General features: G+C 44.6%; 1 protein-coding gene across 10 annotated transcripts in view; it reads right to left on the reverse strand.

The window, feature by feature from the left end:
• Positions 1–19,744, reverse strand: part of FAM20B (FAM20B glycosaminoglycan xylosylkinase) — a 42,977-nt gene that overhangs the window by 20,402 nt on the left and 2,831 nt on the right. For 6 of the 10 annotated variants that reach the window (XM_045452754.1, XM_045452746.1, XM_045452748.1 and 3 more), the window contains exons 2-3: positions 8,378–8,879; positions 2,677–2,763 (exon numbers count right to left, since the gene is read on the reverse strand). In XM_045452754.1, coding sequence (XP_045308710.1) covers positions 2,677–2,763; positions 8,378–8,754 — 464 coding nt within the window. In that variant the 5' untranslated portion in view covers positions 8,755–8,879. Of the gene's footprint in view, positions 1–2,676; positions 2,764–8,377; positions 8,880–10,206; positions 12,635–18,609; positions 18,733–19,744 lie in introns of those variants that run through there. The other 4 variants (XM_045452749.1, XM_045452751.1, XM_045452750.1 and 1 more) reach the window with 2 other exon arrangements.

Consider the following 19,744-nt stretch of genomic DNA (forward strand, 5'->3'; position numbering starts at 1 on the left):
CTGACTCTGTCTTAATCTTAGAAAAGCCGCAAAAGCAAGTTAATCAACTGAGGTGTCAAAATAACAAACATCGAGAGGACCTCCCAAGGCCAGAGAAGGTGGTCAAATCCTAATGTAATGGAGAAATAGCAACCCAGAGCAGAGACGTGTCGGGAGCCATGGATGGGAAAGAAGAGTTGGAAAGTACTTTTCCTCCCTACTGACCAGTGCCAGGCCAAAGAACAGCAGCCAGTTTAGCGCGGAGGGGCCACGTCACAGCGGCAGTTAACAAAACGGGTGGGGGTACTGGCTAGAGAATAACTTGCAGGCTTTGAGGTAGGGAAGGACTTTTAAATACAAGGCCCCCAAAGCACAAGTCATGAATTGGAGCATTAGTGTATTTAATTAACACCAAAGGCAGTGATTCCTGCACAAAGACAACTTCACTTGAAGTTAACATACAGGCGGTTGTGCTGTGAAAAGGTAAGGAGACGTTCAATTTTGCTAATAACTGGGGAAAAGCAAAAATAAGTAACAATGATGTGCCACTTTATTTGACTGGATTAACACAAATTAGTGTGTTGGATGCTATGAAGTACTGGTATAGATATGGGAAAATGATCTTCACGCACGGCTGGTGTCCATCAGTAGGGAAACAGGAAGGGGTTTGGGAATGAAGAAAATGGAAACAAATGAGGTCTTGGAAAGACTGATTCCAGAATGTCATTTAGTGAGAAGCAGGATTTACCTAACTCTCTACTGCCAGGTCTTAAAAGAGGCAGTGAAAATTCATGGCGTTGTGAACAAACATTTATTTAACCTTTTCTGTATCACTGGATGTTTGGATTGCTACCAGTTTTTCACTACTGAAAATGCTCCAGCTAAGATCGTGGGTATATGTCTTTGAATTTCATTACTTCTCCACGGTACTTCCTAGAAGTACCTTCCTAGAAATATCTCAGATAATTGCGTGAAAAGGTAGTTATGTTACTCATCCAAAGAATAGGAACATTAAGGTTTCTGATACATGACAGAGTTCCTAAAAAGAAAAACTGAACCGATTTAACAATGCCCCAAGCTGCATATGAATCTCAATCCATTCCTGCCAATACAGTACTACCCTCTTAAAAAAAATACTGGCCATTTTCAGCAGAAGAAAGTAGTATCCCATGGTTTCAACTGGATTTTTTTTTTAAGTTTATTTATTTATTTTGAGAGAGAAAGAGACAGTACAAGTTGGGGAGGGGCAGAGAAAGAGGGAAAGAGAGAGAATCCCAAGCAGGCTTTGCATGGCCAGTGCAGGCCTCAATGCAGGGCTCGATCGAACCCATGAAGCCACGAGATCATGACCTGAGCTGAGACTGAGTCGGACGCTTAACCGACTAAGCCACTCAGTGCCCTTCAACTGGATTTGCTGTTACTGGTGAGGATGACCCCCTGCCACATTTATTAGCAACCGATCATTTCTATTCAGTCAACTGTGTCCTTAGACCATTTTCTATTAGGGTTTTAGCACATATTTGGATTTGTATAAACATTTATAATATTAAGGCTATTAATGCTTGGATTACATTAGGTTCAAGTATTATCTCCTAGTTTGATTTTAAATTTTGTTTGATGTTTCCTGACATATGAGTTAACTTTATTTAGCTGAGTCTACTGAATAGCTTTTCCTTTGCGATTTTTCGATTATTGCTTTTGTGCCTAGAAAATCCTTCGTAATCCAGAAAAAGACAAAAGTCCATCTTTGTTTTCTTCTGGTTTCCTTTACACATTCGTTTAAAAAATACTGTGAATATTTCTTTTAAAGTCTGTCAATATACCCTGAAGAGGGGCGCCTGGGTAGCTCAGTCAGTTAAGCATCCGGCTCTCAGTTTTGGCTCAAGTCATGATCTCGCGGTTAGTGGGTTTGAGCCCCGTGCTGGGCTCTGTGCTGACAGCTCAGAGTCTGGAGTCTGCTTTGGATTCTGTGTCTCCCTCTCTCTCTGCTCCTCCCCTGCTTGTGCTCTGTCCCTCTCTCTCTCTCTCAAAAGTAAATAAATATTAAAAAAAAAAAAAAAAAAAGCCCTGAGGAAAGAGCTGATCAGAAGAACAAGTGAGATACAGGCAGTTCAGTTACAATACTCCTAAACTAGCTACCTGCTGAAAAAATATTAATTTCCTAGTTAGCTTATACATTTAGAATTTACATCTATTTTTCTTTTAGAATTATTCTGGTTATTGAAGCCATGCATTTTTTGTATGAAGGACCATAAAATTCATGATATATGTCATGCTATGTGCTTCTAGCATATGGGGATAAGTCAGTATTACCTACTTTAAACAAAAATAAGACAAAAAACCAGTACTGTCAGGTCTAATTAACAATCAGTTCAATTTAGGGACTTGAGTTCCAACTCTGGTTTTCATCCTGCCCTCTTATTTACCAAGAACACCTGCGCTCATGACGACAGGAGGCATACCAGAATGAAATGATCTTAACAAGCGTAGAGTGAAGATATTTACCCTGGTATTCCTAGAACCACCCAGATTATGAGGGACTCATACAAATTTAACAGACTCTGTCAGTTAGCTATCTAAAGTAGGTACCAAGTCAAAGCCATTAGCGTTGCTCCCTTTAGAAGGAGGCCACGAGCCCTCTCCAAGATATTTTTAAAAGGAAACAAAACAAACGTAGCCCTCCATGATGGCACGTACCTGTCCAAATGAAAGGCTGCTACCTCTGCATTGTGTCTATCATAGCCAGCATACGGCTCCCCTTCTACCACATAGTCTCGGTTATACCTGCAGAGTGAGTGGGAGGCACACATGGAGACGTGAATTACATCAGCACCAGAGGAGACAGCACAACAGAAACTTCGGCAGGCCTGATTCTGCTCTGCAGACACGTTCTCAGTCAAAGCTGAGAAGAGCTGTGGATTAGGACAAATCTCCGGTAGGTAGGGTAAAGACAAAGTAGAAAAGGAAACTGGAATTCTCTCCCTGCCTCAGCAATCATTCTATGAATAAAACATGGAAGAGGTTATTTCTACCCCTCTGAAATACTTTCAGTGTAGTTTAAGTAACACTACAAGGTCGTTTTCTGGAAGGCAAGGACCATCTCTGTATCTCTAGCACAATGTTAAGCCTATAGTTGGTGCTTAATAAACGTTTACTAAAATGTTTACTAGACTGAACTAAAGAAACGAAGGGAAACGTACAACTAAAATGTCTCTTTACTGGAATGACTATGGCAAGGCTTGTAAGAGAAGTTTAAATTTTGGGGGGAAAAAAACGGTCTGGATGTGCCTCAGCTTTTGTTGAGGAGCAGGCAAAGGTGCATATGAAAAGCGTTGTTGGAACAACCATCCTCTTTTTCTTTTTAGGTTTATGATGACGTGTGGAGGGAATACTGGCCTGGCAAGAGAGCTACATATATAGTTCTGTCATTACCTTCTGGGTAACCTTCAACAAAACCAGTCTCTTCTCTGGGTCTTAGATTCTTCATCTACAATGTATGAGGGGCCGGACCAGAAGGCAATTTCCAAGATATCATTCATCCCAAATTCCATTCTGATTATTTTACATCACATGCATGACATAAACAAAGGATAATAAAAGCTAGAATATTTCTTTCGACTAATCATAAAAAAAGATACCATTTAACTGTTAACTAGGAAGAAAGGGACACTAAATTCACCTATAACCTCTACTGTTGGCATGCATTTCCTGAATCAAAAGGCCTATTTATTAGGCTTTACAGGCAACAGTAAGATAGAAATGAATGGAGACTGAAGCAGGGTGGAGCTGTTCCACCGAGGACACTTGCATCGGGGAAGTGGGAAACACTGCGATAAAAAGCAGTGAACTTCAACATAAATGACCTTGGAATCTAAAGGGAAACCATATCCACAAAACACATTTTCCAGGCAAAGTACGGAACATACACGTCAGAAGACAGCCGTGCGTCACCACCTGGTTGGAGGCCAGTTTCTTCTTGGCCTGGTCAAAATACTCACGTGTAGTTCTTACGTTTCTAGTGTCAAAGCATCATTCAGGCTACTTAGGATTATACGGCTACCTCCCAAATGAGTCTCCATTTTTAAATAGAACTGCAGTAAAAGCTGACACTCCTCAAGCACTTCTCTCCCCGCTATAGCCGCAGGCCGTCCGTACAGCCAGGGGACAGTCCTGGAATACTTTCTTTGCTGGGGCCCCAGCGGGGCCTCCACACGCAGGGAGGTACGTGCAGTCCACTCCTCCCAGTGAAACGTTAGAGAGCTTTCCAATACATGGAAAGGCTGCTCTAAGTGAAATGTAAAACCCTAGAGGAATCCAGAAACATCGGGGGTGGCCCGGAGCGGAAGGGAGGGAAAGAAAAGGGAAAGGAGTAAGAATCACAGAGCTGCCCGCAGAGTCAGGAGGTCTGAATCCCTGGCTCACATTTCGGCTGTGTGAAACACAGCAAGCCAGAACTCCGCGTCTCACCCGTCAAATGAGCAGTTGGACTGGGCGTTCTCCGAGGTCCCTGCCAGCACTTCCTAGGACCACTCACTCACTTCTACCCACTCCTAGGCTCCTGCCACCTTGTTGCTTTCCCACCAGAACTGCAGCCTTCGCCCGGGGAAAGCCAATTTACTTCCAGAATGGGTAGAGCTACACTGAAAAAAAAAAAAAAATCACGTTTCTAACGTAAGGCAAAATGTGCAAATAAAAGCATCACTGTCTTCCCATAAATTGCATCCACCGCACACGTGTCCTATCTCTGACAGAAGGACATGGCCAACCAGGCTCCGGAAGTGCGGAAACCACAAGTGGCTGTTAAAGAAAGGTGCGTGTGTCGCCTTAGCAGCAGGGGCGCAGAGCCTCCTCTCAGCAGAGAGTGATCCATCTTAAGTCACTGACAGAGCAGCAAAATTCATAGAGTAACTGCCAATAAATCACTCCTATCCTTCTGGGGAAGGACATCAGAGTCTGACCAAGGACATTAATTTGCGCTTACACCAGGACTAAATAGCCTCTGAGGCCCCCAGGGTCAGAACAGCAATTTGCTAGGTATCTCGAGACCAGAGTCAATTTCTACAGGCACTTGAACGTACACCCACCTTCCGCAGCCTGCGACAGTGCCAGGTGTCACCAGCACAGGTTGGGTGCGTGCAGTGACTGAGAGCGGGATCCCCCAGGGCAGGTGGGGCCCAGGCACCTTGCAGGTGGGGGAGGAGAGTCCCCGGGGGCTGCGAGTGGACATGGGCAGTTGGGGGGCGGGGACTAGTTTGGCAGGAATAAAGAGCAGGGTGCAGAGAGGAGGGCCGGACGGCCAGGGTTTGACCATTAGGCTGCAGAGGCTGCGCTTTGCCCGGTGAACAATGGGACGTTCCTGAATGTTTTCAAGCTGGGAACACCATGCCAATATGGGCGTCTGAAGGAGGAATGACAGCGGCCTTCAGGAAGGTGAGGGGAAGGCTGCAGTGGCGGTAGAGACAGGGGATGAAGCACAGTGACTAGGTGAGTTGGTGCGGTTATCGCCTGCCACCTCCCCCAGTCACCAGCCGGGCGGCCCCTCCCTCCACTTCTACCTTGACCGAGCACCGCGGGCCTTCCTGCACAGCGCCTGGACCAACGCTAACAGCGCCACTACCAGGAATACCTGCCTCCTCCCACTTCCTGCTGGCGCATCTTACCCCCAATTCCCCAGTGTGGGAACGGAGGGCTGGGTACAGAGGGGACATCCTCTTATTTAGACGTGAAATGCTCACAACTCACCTCTGTACACCAATTTCATTTGTTTTTAGTCTGCCTTTTTTCCATTACTCTGCTCACACTGCTCATCACCCAGGCCACAAACCAAGAGGTCGAGGACTACATTTCAAAACTAAACTAGTGATTTCTGCTGACGGGTGCTCAGGAAGGCAGGCAAACAGAAGAGAATCACACGTGCGTGGCAGAACACCAGCCACTCTTACTCAGATCCAAACGCCAGTTACTGCGAGGTGACCTTGTCAAGTCAGTTACTCTCTCTCAGCCTCAGTTTCTTATTCTAGAAGAAAGAAGTGTAGGGACATTTGGGTGGCTCAGTCGGTTGGGCATCCAACCCTTGGTTGCAGTTCAGGTTTATGATCTCATGGTTCGTGGGTTCGAGCTCTACGTTGGGCACTGTACTGACAGCATGGAGCCTGCTTGGGATCCTCTCTGTCTCTTCCTCTCTGCCCCACCCCTGCTCGCACTCTCTCTCTCAAAATAAATAAACTTAAGTGTAACTGCCCACAGTCGTGGTAAAAGATAAAAGCATTGACAGATACAAAAGTACTTAGTGTAGAGCCTGGAGAATGGTGTGCATTCAATGGAAATTATGTCGCAGGGCCCACGGAACCATACTTTTTCCATATCACCTGCCAATCAGACTTTTCTATTCTCCAAAGGCATGCCGTATGTTTCCTTTCCTAATTTCCACATCTTCCATACATCACACTTCCCAGTTCCCGGCAAATACAGATTTCTTCCATTTCTGGGATCCCAATGTATTTGTTCTCTGGCTGTATGTTATCTATTGATGGTTGGGTCATGAAGACATCTAGGCTAACTACTCTTATCACAGTTGAATTTTGTACATCTTTACCCCACATTTCTCCCACCGGAAAGAGACCCAAAGGTATCGGTTATAATTCTCTCAAAAGCCCTATTAAGGAATGAGAAAAATGTTTAGTACATAGAAAATTTTAGACATTATAAACTTTGAGAAAATTCACTGGTAACTAACTCCTGGCAAAAGAATATGAATCACCATCATGTTAACCTATTTCGAATTCATATTCTCATGAATAAGAATCTCATTTAAATGAGAATATTCTCATTTAAAAGGAAACTTTTAAAAATATTAATTATACTATAGAATTGCCAAACAAATGATCTCTGTAGAGCCTTGGAGAAGTCTCCAAGGGATCATCATCTAACGACATATAATTCAGCCCACTTTTTCAGATTTTGGACTGAAGTAACTAGAATGGCCCAGTTCTCTCCTTAAAACAGGTAAACACACACACACACACACACACAACCCGAAACCCAAAACAATGAGGCATCACTACACACATATCAGAACAGCCAAAACCCCCAACACTGACAGCACCAAATGCTGGTGAGGCACCTAATGCCGCTCATTCACTGCTGGTGGGAATATAAATAGCACAGCTACTTAGGAAGGCAGTTTGGCAGTTTCTTGCAAAATTAAACATCCTCTTACCATATGATCCAGCAAACGTGCTCCTTGGTAGTTACCCAAATGAGCTGAAAACTTACTTCTACACAAAACCTGCACGTGAACGTTTGTAGCAGCTTTATCCATAATTGCCAAAATGTGGAAGCAACTAAGATGTCCTCCAGTAGGTAAATGTAGAAACAAACTGTGGTACAACCGGACGATGGAATATTACTCAGTAATAAAAAGAAATGAGCTATCGGACCACAAAAAGACATGGAGGAAACTGAAATGCATTTTGCTAAGTGAGAGAATTCACCCTGAAAGGCTACAAAGGTAGGATTCCAATTATATGGCATTCTGGAAAAGGTAAAACTATGGAGACAGTAAAAAGATCAGTGGTTGCTAGGAGTCTGAGGGAGGAAGGAGAGGATGAACATGTGGAGCATGGGATTTTTAGGATGGGAAAGCCATTCTGTGTGATACCATAATGGTGGATACTTGTCATTACAGGTTTATCAAAATCCACAGAATGTACCACACAGAGCATGAACCTTACTGCGAACAGTGAACTTTAGCTAATAAATTCCTACTGGCTCATCAACTGCAATAAATGTACTACACTAGTGGAAGACGTTAATTATAGGGAAACTGAGGCGGGGGGCGGGGGGACAAACTCTCTGAACTTACACCCTCGACTTTTCTGTAAACCTAAAACTGCTCCAAAAAATAAAGTTTATTAATTAAAATGAAATCAAAACAAAACCCATGTGAAAGAATCACAGCTTCAGTCCTTAGACTTCAGTCACCCGTCCAAACCCACTCAAGCTGTGGGTAACTCCTACTCCACTACACCCCTGATGTGTGCTTGGTTATCCGGCCTCTAACTGCACACTTCTGGTGACAAGTCGCTTATTTCCCAACCAATTCATTTTGTATCTCTAACATTTGGCACACAGAACATATTTGATAAATTTAGAAATCAAGGAGAGCTCTAAGTGTAAAACGTTCAGTCTTATACAGAGCCAAAATATGTTCCTACAAATCTGTCCCAGAGAATCACAGAACACTAAGAGCTGGAAAATACTTCAGAGGTCTTGTAGCCTATTCCGCTCATGCTGTTGGAGAGAAGACTAAGAGAAGGTGATGCACAGTCTTCCATAAACTTCGAGTTACTTGAATCAACCAACTAGCACAATATAACTAACTCCTGAGAAGACTTACCGCTTAGGTTTGAAGACGACTTTCTGTCCTCCTTCAAGTATCAGTAAGGCTTTCAGTTGTGTCCCTTTATAACCCACATCAGCTTTAATGATCTTCTTGGTGGCCATGGCATGCATGATCGCCCCCAGCTCTGGTATCTCTTCTGGGTACACTTCCCGCGGAACCACCCACTGGGCTGCAATCTCCCAGGGAGACTGCAAGGTGTGGTCCAGCTTGGGCACCAGTTCTACCCGCAAGCCAGCCATCATTCTGTGAAAAGCCCTCTGGTCCTCTCGGTTTGCTGCTGATGTGTCTAAGTTGTCAATCAGGAAAACTTTGGTGAAGATAAAGATGACAAGAAGAATTGCTAACAGCACGACTCGCTGCTTTAGCTTCATGTTGACCTCTTTTCCTTCTCCCTGACCCACTCTCTCTCTCACTTCTCAAGGAGAGCAGGTTAGCAAGGAGATTCCATGATTACGCACACTGGTCCATTTCTTCACAGGAGCGCCTCCCACAATTCCTGTAAGCCCAAGTATAAAGCAAAATTAAGTCAGAAATTCTGTCCTTCCAGCCCTGAATGGTTTGCAAGCCTCAAATATATAACTCACCCTTTTATCCTTGCTATTCCTAAAGCCTGAGAAGACCCAGTAATTTCAAATCGACTGGTCTGGGGAAGGACCTCACAAGTAAACACCAGGTACAATGAAAATGTTAAAGCAAATACTCCTGTCTTAAGAGGGTGCAGACCCATCTAGGAGCCATTTGAATGGCTACAAATGCCAAAACACCAAAACAATGGGAAAGAGCACAACAAAAGTAAAACACTAAGATATGTGTAACTCCTTAACTTTCATTTTTACCTTTCAAAATCCATAAAGGATTTCTGAACATCCAAAACCACCAGTATTTGGTAACTTTCCAGTTCTCATCTTCTCTAAATGTAAGTTTTATGACATGTTGTAAGTCAGGAACTCCTAAAAATGCCAAAGAGGATACAGGGAGAGCAGTAACTCCTCCGAATCCAAACCCCCAGCAAGCCTGGATGTGTCATTATCTGTTGCTCACGTAGTTAAACACAACGCCCAGGCACGCATCTCTGCTTAATCAGTCTCCCACTAATTATTTTTCAAAATTAAAATCCCTGTAAAAGAGGGATAATGAAATTTGGACAAATTAAGTAAAGGAAAAACATATCCCTATGCCATCTGGCTATTAGTAGAACATGACCAGAAAACTAATGAAACGTGGTACTATGGCAACATTATAAAGTCTGGACCGGTCGGGCATGTAACAAAGAGATGGGCGCCACAGATATGGACAAGCACTGCTTCCGGCATGGGGCTGACCACGCTCTGGTTGATCCCCAGCGAACAGATCCCACACACAAGATTTCTGCAAGAACATACAGTGCGGTCTCATTTGCATGCGGACAGGTTGCTTTCCACTCCACGGGGCCATTTAAAAACACGCGCAAGCCTGCCAGCTGGACGCCTACTGACAGCACAGCGCTGGCTAAGACAAATGTGACAAGAAGATAGCAGGGTGTGGCTTCACCCTCCAATTCATCTAACAACTCAAACCATCAATCGAAGAAATCACGCCAATACAAAAGGGCGAACGTCGGGCTGAGACCCTCCCGCCGAAACTGGAGACTGCTCTCCTAGGAACAGCTGGAAACCCCTCCAAACACAGTCGACCAGGGCAACGGCGTGTTCTGAGGGCATCACCTTGCGTTGAGCCTGCCGCCAGGCAGTTCATGCTTGGTGATTAACCTCCCCTTTGCGGTTCGTTTTGGTGACGAAGAGGAAAGGGAGAGTCAAATTCAAATTCTAATTCACTCCAGCCACCTGTTTTGTTTCAGCATCCTTCTCCCAGAGAGCACGTAACACTGTCAGCTGAGGTAAAGGCAATTCAAGTGCATCCAAAATGTAATTGTGATGGTAGGGAGTTTGGTGTGAAACTCAGTAAGATGGTTCTCTGTGATTACGGTGAAGAGCGAGTGCTAGTCTGAGAGCAGATTCCAGAGACCACTGGTTCCAGCACGACCCACACACCACACATCTCCTTCCGTGATTCTCCGCTCCTCCAGTGATCTGTTCAACGGCACCCGTCTCGGCTGCAGTGACAAAAGGGAACGTGGAAATCTGGCTGTGTCAGCGACCGCTTCCTCAGTACCTCCAGCCGCAACCACCCACGGGCCTGGCACCACTGGCACAAGGGGCAGGCGCAGAGGGGCAAGTGGGGCGGCTGTCCGCCAGGACTGACTCTGGTTAACCCCCAAACTTCCAGGGCCGCTGCTCATTTCATTTGGGCTAAGTTCCTCCCTCGTGCTGTATAAACCTATCATATCTAAACATTCGGCATAAAGGCCACGGATATTGAGGTGTGTTTGTTTTTAATCACTAAAGCAACAAGAAGTTCCAGCAGCTCCAAAATTCAGACCAAACGGTCCCGTTCCACAGTCTTTGTGCGCTTTTAAAACGGGAAATCTCGTTACCTTCTGAATAGGCCTCAGAAGCACCCGTTCAGCAATTCGGGGCTGCAAACAATTCACCCACTCAACTAGGAGAGGGGTTTACGTGAAGTGAACGAAGGAAGAGTTCAACTGCTAAGTTATTTCACCATTTACCTCTGCAGATCGGGAGTGAGCACGGGGTGCAAGAGGCCAAACAAGTTTCCGTGTTTGTGATCAATCGCCAGCCACATCCTGGCAGAGCAGGAAAGACAGGTGCCCTTCGTTCCCACAGCCACCAACGTAACCTAGTGCTCATCCCCTTCTGCTGAATCACGGAAAGAACTGCGTTCCAGGCCTCCAGGTTCTCCAGCGCAGACCAGATGATGCGCCACATTCGCCCGCCTCATCACACACCGCTTCTGATTTCCCCACGTTCCTTAGCCAGGCATCAGAGCCGCCCTCTGCATGGGCTTCCGCAGTCTGCTCTGCCAGGCAGCACCGTTCCTCAGTTTCAACTCAGACGGACCATGACCAGGCTCTGCCCTCCCCGCCACGTGTGGGGCTGACCTCTGCCCTGTCATTCCTCACACGGGGACTCCCTCAAAAGACCTCTTGCTCTTACCCTTTGTCCCCATTTTCTCCTGTTTAAAGCCTAATCTATCTTTCAAGGGCCATCTCCGAGGCCATTTCCGGCCCCTCTTCACACCCTACAGAAACCTTTGTCCATTAGAGCACACCTTCATCACACTCTGCCTCGTCCAGTATCTTCTGCTACATAGTTCTCAACTGCCCTCTCCGAAACTTGGCTCCTTGGTGACCTTAACTGTCTTTACGATCCCTACGGCACCTCGCATAGTAAGGTGGATGCTTTATTCACCTACACTGAACAAACCACTACAAAGATCTTGGGACTGTGGCGTTAATCTCCTTTGACGTTCAGAATCACATGAGTGTTCGGCACTTAATGCTGGCTCTCCTTTATCTGCTTATCCTCTTTGGGCAATCTACTTCTCTAACGACACGACACTCTGCTCGGTTTAGCTGGTAGTTTCAGGGTATTGTTTCTTTTTCTGAAGAAACATGGACAGTCCAGAAAGAGGTTTTCTTTAGCTGGAAAGTTGCCGTTCCTTCAGCGCACAGGGTAAGCCAAAGGTATTTAAGAAATCGACAACGTAGAGATCACAGTGGAATTTCTACAAAAAAGTCTCTCCTGTTCCAGAAGAATGTATGAGATGCAGGATATGGTATCATACCATCCTCTAGTGATGGCATACTTCTGACTCTTTACGATGCTCCCCTTTACGCCTGCATGCTTGAGAGGGTAGGATTCCCAAGACAGGGTTTCCGTGCCGTATTATCTTCTTCTCTTGCTGGAAACAACGGCACACTTACCATACTCTCCGCAAACTGGGTTTCTAAGAAGATACCCCATTTCGAGGGAAATCAAACCAAACTCACTGGCTACATTCCAAATTATTCATGAAAACTTCACTTGCGTTCCCAGAGGAGTCTGCCTGCTCTATTTTATGCCTTCACCTCCTCTCAGAAATGCTTCCAACAGTGTAACACTGTCCAGTTTATATTATGGTCATTTATTTTAATGGTTCTGTTATGTGGAACAGAGCCTACCTCACAGAACAAACAGACTCAAGGCAATAACATAACTCAAAAAACGTTAAATGTAAAAAAGGCAATGTAAATGGTCGTCTTCACACTAAAAGCTGGCATAAGCTCTTAAATTGGAGTTCTGGAAGGTAGACCTTTACAAGAAATTTTCCTCCTGAACCCTGGTTTCATCTGCAGCTCCATCAGCTAAATGAGGCTTGCTATGGAGGCTCATTTACTTTCATTCTCTCTCTCTCTCTCTCACACACACACACACGCACACACACACACACACACACCATCCTACATATGTGACAAGTGTTTTATAAGGACAAACTCAGGACTATTAAGTTGCTTGGGGGAGAAGAGATACAGATTCTGCAGAAAATGCAGAAAAAAAGGGAGGTCTTAGTATGAAGTCTTCCACTCAAGAATCTAGCTGATGTCTGGAGGGACATATGCAGAAAAACATGGCGGTGCACAGGTCTAACTCATGGTGTGATAACATTCAATTTATGCAGCTGCTGAGGAACCTGTGAACACCCAGCCCCTCACTTCCTACTTTAGGAGGAACTCCCACAAGCCACCAGTGACGTTCCAAGTCTCACTGGCATCTGTGCACCCTAGAATCTCCCTCGGATCAACTGACATCCTTACACTATTTCTCCTCAAGTCATGGAGAAGAAATCCCAACCTTTGTGCAGAGTAACTAAAAGTGAAGGTTTCAGTAAGAACTTTTTCTTATCTTTTCAATTCAATGGTCAAATAACATTCTCTCCACATAAATGGAATGTAACATGCCTGTGAGTATAAAGTGCTCACAATGTTCAGTATGAACATTTCATGCAGAAGGCTATTAACAAAGGAGATTTCAGGCAAAGTAGGAAGAATTTATTATATACCTTATAATCACATGTACTCACATAACCTCCCACCCTTGATCCTGAGTAGGACTTACAGGGACCATTTTACGAACTTCTTTAGTAACTGCGGGTTTCAGCAAAGCTCTGAAGGTCTGGTGGGGATAAGAAGAGGTAAGACCTGAATCTACTTAGGAGTTTTTAGTTGATTATCTACAAAGACAGACACCAACAATTCCTCCCATCAGGAAGTAGAATCTATTTTTTCTCCTCCCGGAACCTGGGCTGGCTCTGTAACTTGCTTTGGCCAACAGAATGCAATGGAATGACTGTGTGCCAGGTCTGGGCCCAGCCCTTAAAAGACCTGGCAGCTTCTGACTGGGACCCAGCCACCATGCAAAGAAGCTTGGGCTAGACTACTGAATGAGGAGGGACTGAGATGGAGAGGGGCCTGGCCAGCACCTACCCATTCTGGCCACCTCAGCTCAAGTGCCCGACACAGAAGTGAAGCCACCCCAGTTCTAATAGAGGTCCCAGTCAAATGGGGTCACACGTGTGATCCCAGTCTAGAAACCATTTGGGCAGAACAACCAACCAGCTGAGCCCAGCTGACTTACACAATGGTGAGAAAGAACAAATCACTATTTTAAAAACCACTAAATTTTGGGGTGGTTTGTAAAATACAACATTTTCGCATATAGTCTGCCCTTACCAACTATTTTGGAGACATTAAAAATACTGAGGGAGAAGACACAGAAATAAATCATGTGACTAAAAACAATTCTCTCAGGAAGAAGGGAAACATTAAATTAAACATTAAATATAAACACTGGAATAATCAATTGTTAGGTCATATTTGTAAATAATGACTAATGACTTCCACAGAGCAGTAAACTCACTGTGAAATGAAATGTTACACACCATTTCTGTCTCCATGGTAGACACTTAGGAAGATAGAGAATTAAGGTCCCTTTAAGGTAGCACAAGAAAAAACGGACTCTGAACTGGATCATTTACTAAAATCCATTTACATACTTTAGAACAATGGAGACTAACCTCACACCCTCACACAACTACACATGCCCAGTTTATAAAACCTGCCATTCATACTTCAGCCAAAGCCTAAATAATAGCAAAAATCACAACCTTTTAGTACAAAAAGTATTAGAAACACACACACTTTCACCCTGAGCTAAGTCTGATATAATGTCCTTTTGTTTTTTGATGGGTAGCGGCATCAGAGCATTGGGCTACATTATTATTACCCGCCCCCTAGAAATAAATGCAGTTTCTCCTGCTGGTTACTGGCAATTCTGAGGAAAATCAAGAGCATTCAGAAATCGTCCCACCTAGCACTGTGTGCTTCCTTCTTTCCAGCAAGTCAAAACCACCGATACCAAAGAGCATCACGTGTTTATTACCCGGCTAAGTCCTGAGTATCCCCCAGGAAACCAGCCCATTCTTGCATTGCCACGCACTGCCTACCACGACAGCATACTCTTCCTTTTCACCCTCAAATAGCAGTCTGCCACGAAACCAAAAATATCAAACAATATTAATCAGTATCTACATCTAGTTTTCCTTTTCCTGCTAATTCTCTGCTTAAGAAATAGCTTCTTAAAGACAAATATTGTCTTTGATGTGACAAAGACACATCACTTGGATGTGGAATTTAAGAAACAAAACAAAACAAAACAAAACAAATGAATGGGGAGGGGGGACAAAAAACCCAGACTCTTAACTATAAAGAACAAACTGGTGGTTAACAGAGGGGAGGCGGGTGGGGGTGGGTGGGTGACACAGGTGATGGGGATTAGGAGTCCTTATCTTAAGGAGCACTGAGTAATGTATAGACTTGTTGAATCACTATATTGTATACCTGAAACTAATATAACACTGTGTTAACTACACCGGAATTAAAATAAAATAAAATAAAATAAAATAGGAAATAGCTGCTTATTCTAAATGTAAACTCTTTTTTTTTTTTTTTTTTAATTTTTTTTTTTTCAACGTTTATTTATTTTTGGGACAGAGAGAGACAGAGCATGAACGGGGGAGGGGCAGAGAGAGAGGGAGACACAGAATCGGAAACAGGCTCCAGGCTCTGAGCCATCAGCCCAGAGCCCGACACGGGGCTCGAACTCACGGACCGCGAGATCGTGACCTGGCTGAAGTCGGACGCTTAACCGACTGTGCCACCCAGGCGCCCCTAAATGTAAACTCTTTTGAGGCAGAATGGTTAAGAGTTTGTGCTCCGGATTCCGACTACCTGCTTTACCACCTACTGTGGCTCTTGGGAAAGCGATTTAACGCCTAACCTCCCTGGGCCTCAGTTTTTTCATATGAAAAGTGAAGTAAGAACACTATTGCCTAACTCACAGAGTTGCTAAAAATGAACATTACCACATTCACTGTGTTAAAGTTAGTGTCTGGGCAACCCATACTGATCACTTGTTAGTCATTACTATAAGATCAAAAACCCAAAGATGACCTCCTGAAAGGAGAAAGAATGACAAAGAAAATAATCCTCAATGATTGTATTGTCTTCTGAGCCAAATCCTTTCCTAAGTTTGAAGAGCAGCGAAGACTATAAGCAAGTAGGTATCTTCAAAGTGGGTACCAGGTGAAGTAGAGGACTGGGAGGCCATGTCACTAACTGGACCCACCTATTTCTCTTCTCTACAAAGTTCACATCTACCACGTTCAACAATGGGAAGCATTAAGTGATTCTATTCTACAAAAAAGGTGGAAATAAAATGCCTCCACAATCCTTTTTTTAAAAAAAAAATTTTTTTTTAACGTTTTATTTATTTTTGAGAGAGGGAGAGACAGAGCATGAACAGGGGAGGGTCAGAGAGAGGGAGACACAGAATCTGAAACAGGCTCCAGGCTCTGAGCTGTCAGCACAGAGCCCGATGCGGGGCTTGAACTCACGGACCTCGAGATCATGACCAGGGCCGAAGTCAGCCGCTTAACCGACTGAGCCACCCAGGCACCCCTTCACAATCCTTTTTAATTTGGAAAATTAGCTCTCTGTTTTAAAGACAATAGCTTTGGGGGCACCGGGTGGCTCAGCTGGTTGAGCATGTGACTCTTAATTTTGGCTCAGGTCGTGATCCCAGGGCCATGGGATTGAGCCCTGCGTCAGGCTCCATGCTAAGCATGGAGCCTGCTTAAGATTCTCTCTTTCTCCTCCTTCTACCCTTCTCCCCCACTCATGCCCTCTCTCTAAAAATTAAGGGGAGCCTAGGTGGCTCAGTTGGTTAAGCGTACGACTCGATTTTGGCTCAGGTCATGATCTCACAGTTCATGAGTTCAAGCCCCGTGTTGGGCCCTTTGCGGTGTCAGCATGAAGCCTGCTTGGAATTCTCTCTCCCTCTCTCTCTACCCCTTCCCCACTTACACGCTCTCTCTCTCTCAAAATAAATAAATGAACTTTAAAAAAAAAAGGATGATAGTTTTACATGCCCTAAAGCTCTTAAGATAGGCCTTTAGAGTAACTTAAAAGCTATAGGTATAGGGGCACCTGGGTGGTGCAGTCGGTTAAGTGTCCGACTTCAGCCAGGTCACCATCTCGCAGTCCGTGAGTTCGAGCCCCGCGTCGGGCTCTGGGCTGATGGCTCAGAGCCTGGAGCCTGTTTCCGATTCTGTGTCTCCCTCTCTTTCTCTGCCCCTCCCCCATTCATGCTCTGTCTCTCTCTGTCCCAAAAATAAATAAACGTTGAAAAAATAAAAAAAAAAATAAAAAAAAAATAAAAGCTATAGGTATAGAAAATCCAATTCCCACATAGTCCAAATTACTCTGAGTATTACTTTTCCCCCCACTGTTCTCACTTCAACATTTGTTCAGATCTGTAAACTCACAATCCCTTACGTGATTGTGTCCCATGAAGGAAGGTAACGAAAATGATCACTAGGCGTTAAGGAAATGTTAAGGTAGCCTTTCTTCTGGGCTGTAAGAGCAAAAATGAAATAGGCAATAGAGAGTGTTTGTGCCCTCTGGAAAAAAATTCAATTCCTGCAAACCTGTGCCATTTAAACCTTGATCTGGGGCAACTCTTTAACCCTATTCCTTGAAAAAGGAAAAGAAAAAAATCTTTAGCTCATACTGCTAGTGAGGTTTGTTCTAAAAAACCAACTCAGGCAGTGTTCCCTGATCCGGAAACTCTGGAAATGCCTGAGAATTTGCATTCTGTTTCAAGTGGGCCAGGTAAAACGAAACTTCCCAAGTTCTAGGTATTTATTTCACTGCTCAATTGTCAGTATATAACCACCATTGAAAGCTATATTATAGAACATAATTCCCAGAATAGTGTGGAAATATGGAATTTCAAAGAATATAATATTATCCTTCAGATTTTCCTGTTTTCTGTTTATATTGCTCCATTCACTATAGTTCTGGAAAGGTATATTAGCTTTATGCAACAATAACACCTCACATTATTAACCTTACGCTCTGGGTGTGTCAAGCTGATGGGCCACAGATCACTCTAGAAACAGCAGAACCCCAAGCAGGTCTGGGCTGAATTGAGGCTGAGTGGCTCCAGGCACGATCCCTTTGTTAAAATATGAATATAAACACACACACACACATTTTTGGGCATGCCTATCTCCTCTCCTATTCTGCGAGCTCCTCAAGGAAAGGGGATGTATTTTACTCTTTGTACTTCCCCATAAGCTGGCACAGTGCAGGGTGCGGGAGAGCCACTCAATAGATGCCCACCAAATAAAAGGAGTGAAGAACAAGGGAGGGAAACCTGCATGGTTATAAAAATGTCTTCAGCTCCTTGGTCTAAAGATGGCCTCTTTTACAGACACAGAGAAACTAGGTCCTGTGATGAATTCAGATACATAGCACAGTAAAACAATGCAGAAATATCACATATGTATACGTATACGTACTATGCACCCAATTTTAAATTGTTGCCGCCGTGTGCCCTACTTCCACCTTTCAAGGCCACTGCTACTGCCAAGCCTGTTCCTGCCATTGGCTGGGACTGGGAGCAAAGGCGATCTGCAAATGCTAAGAGGAAGACTGGAGATGGCCCAAGACACTGCCCCAGAATGACACCAGACAGGGCTGGAGCCCGATCTTCAGGTGTCACTGGCGATGCTTTCCGAAATGAGAACCACCGCTGGTACCTTCCTATCGTTTTCTCTTTTCTGCCGAAGAACTACACAAACATAAATGCACCTCAACAGGATGCACGTCTGTTATCTAAACCAAGGGTAAGAAACGAGGCGTCCACAAAAGGTGTTTGGGCAGCCAAATCATGGTTCCAAAGTCCATCCACTAACGGAGAGGCGCGGCAGACCCTCGCAAAGCCCACCTGGCTGCTTCATGTCCCATCGGGAAGCAGTTACCGGGGCTGCTACTCCACAGAAGACCAGAAGCCGCTAATGTAAAAGAGGGCGGCAGGGACACGAACAACAGCAAAAGCACGACTTCCCCCCTGTGAAAGAAGAGGCAGGCTATTAAAGGCAGAGTCAGGAATTCAAAAAGCAGAGGACGGCAAACATACATGTCTCAATCGCTTCGAAGCCCGGCTCCATCACGGTCAGTAACGGATGCCAGTACCACAACCTCAAGTCAATAAAAGAAACTCGAAACTATACTGTTTAAAAAGCAAACAAAGCACAAAACACATTATAAAAATTTCCCCACAGTAAGTAGAAAACAAGAATCTTCACAGATAAGACTTATTCCCTAAACAAATAAGATAAGGGAGGCACTGCTACGTACATACGGCAGAAAGCATTGGAGAGAATGGTATGACGGACTCACCCCTGTACTTGGTTCTGTTACGCGTTCCTAATTTCATAGGCCCTCACCTCCTTTTATCACGTACCCAAATTAGTATCCTCCCCTCCACTGGACTGTCACCTTGCCAGAAAGGACAGACCTCTAGACACACACCAAAGCTATCTCTTTTCTGCATCAGGCTCCACTTCTTATCTCATACTGGGATGACACCTGCACCCCCAAGACTCATCAAGCCGGGTGCTAGGCCTCTCTTTCCTCTTTTGCTTTTGGGTAGGAAAGACAAAATCACAAGTCAGATCTCTGCATTATATTCTCTCCTAGAGGCCTCTAGCAGTCCGGCTGACATCAGAAGCTGGTCAGAAGCTGCCTTCAGTTGCAAAGTAAGGTCTTCCATTCCCCAGGTCTGTGCTAATGAATTCATTAGTCCTTAGGGGTCACAGAGGCAGCTCAAGGAAGGAAAAGAGGGAGAAATAATATAGGTTTGGAATAAGGAGCTGCTGGAGAAGCACTTCCGGGAGGGACAGCTCTCCTTTCCCGTGACCCTCTGTAAGGGATGAGAAGGATGGGACAATCGGGATCAATGATAATGGTGAGGCCATCGCCAAGAGCTCCAGTTCTTCCATTAAAGCAAAAATACTGACTACCAATCCAACTGCTCAGTTAGTCTAGCCAGAGAAGGCTGCAGGAGCAAGTCTGCGAAG

The sequence above is a fragment of the Leopardus geoffroyi genome, chromosome C3 (genome assembly GCF_018350155.1).
Source record: "Leopardus geoffroyi isolate Oge1 chromosome C3, O.geoffroyi_Oge1_pat1.0, whole genome shotgun sequence".
Lineage (NCBI taxonomy): Eukaryota > Metazoa > Chordata > Mammalia > Carnivora > Felidae > Leopardus > Leopardus geoffroyi.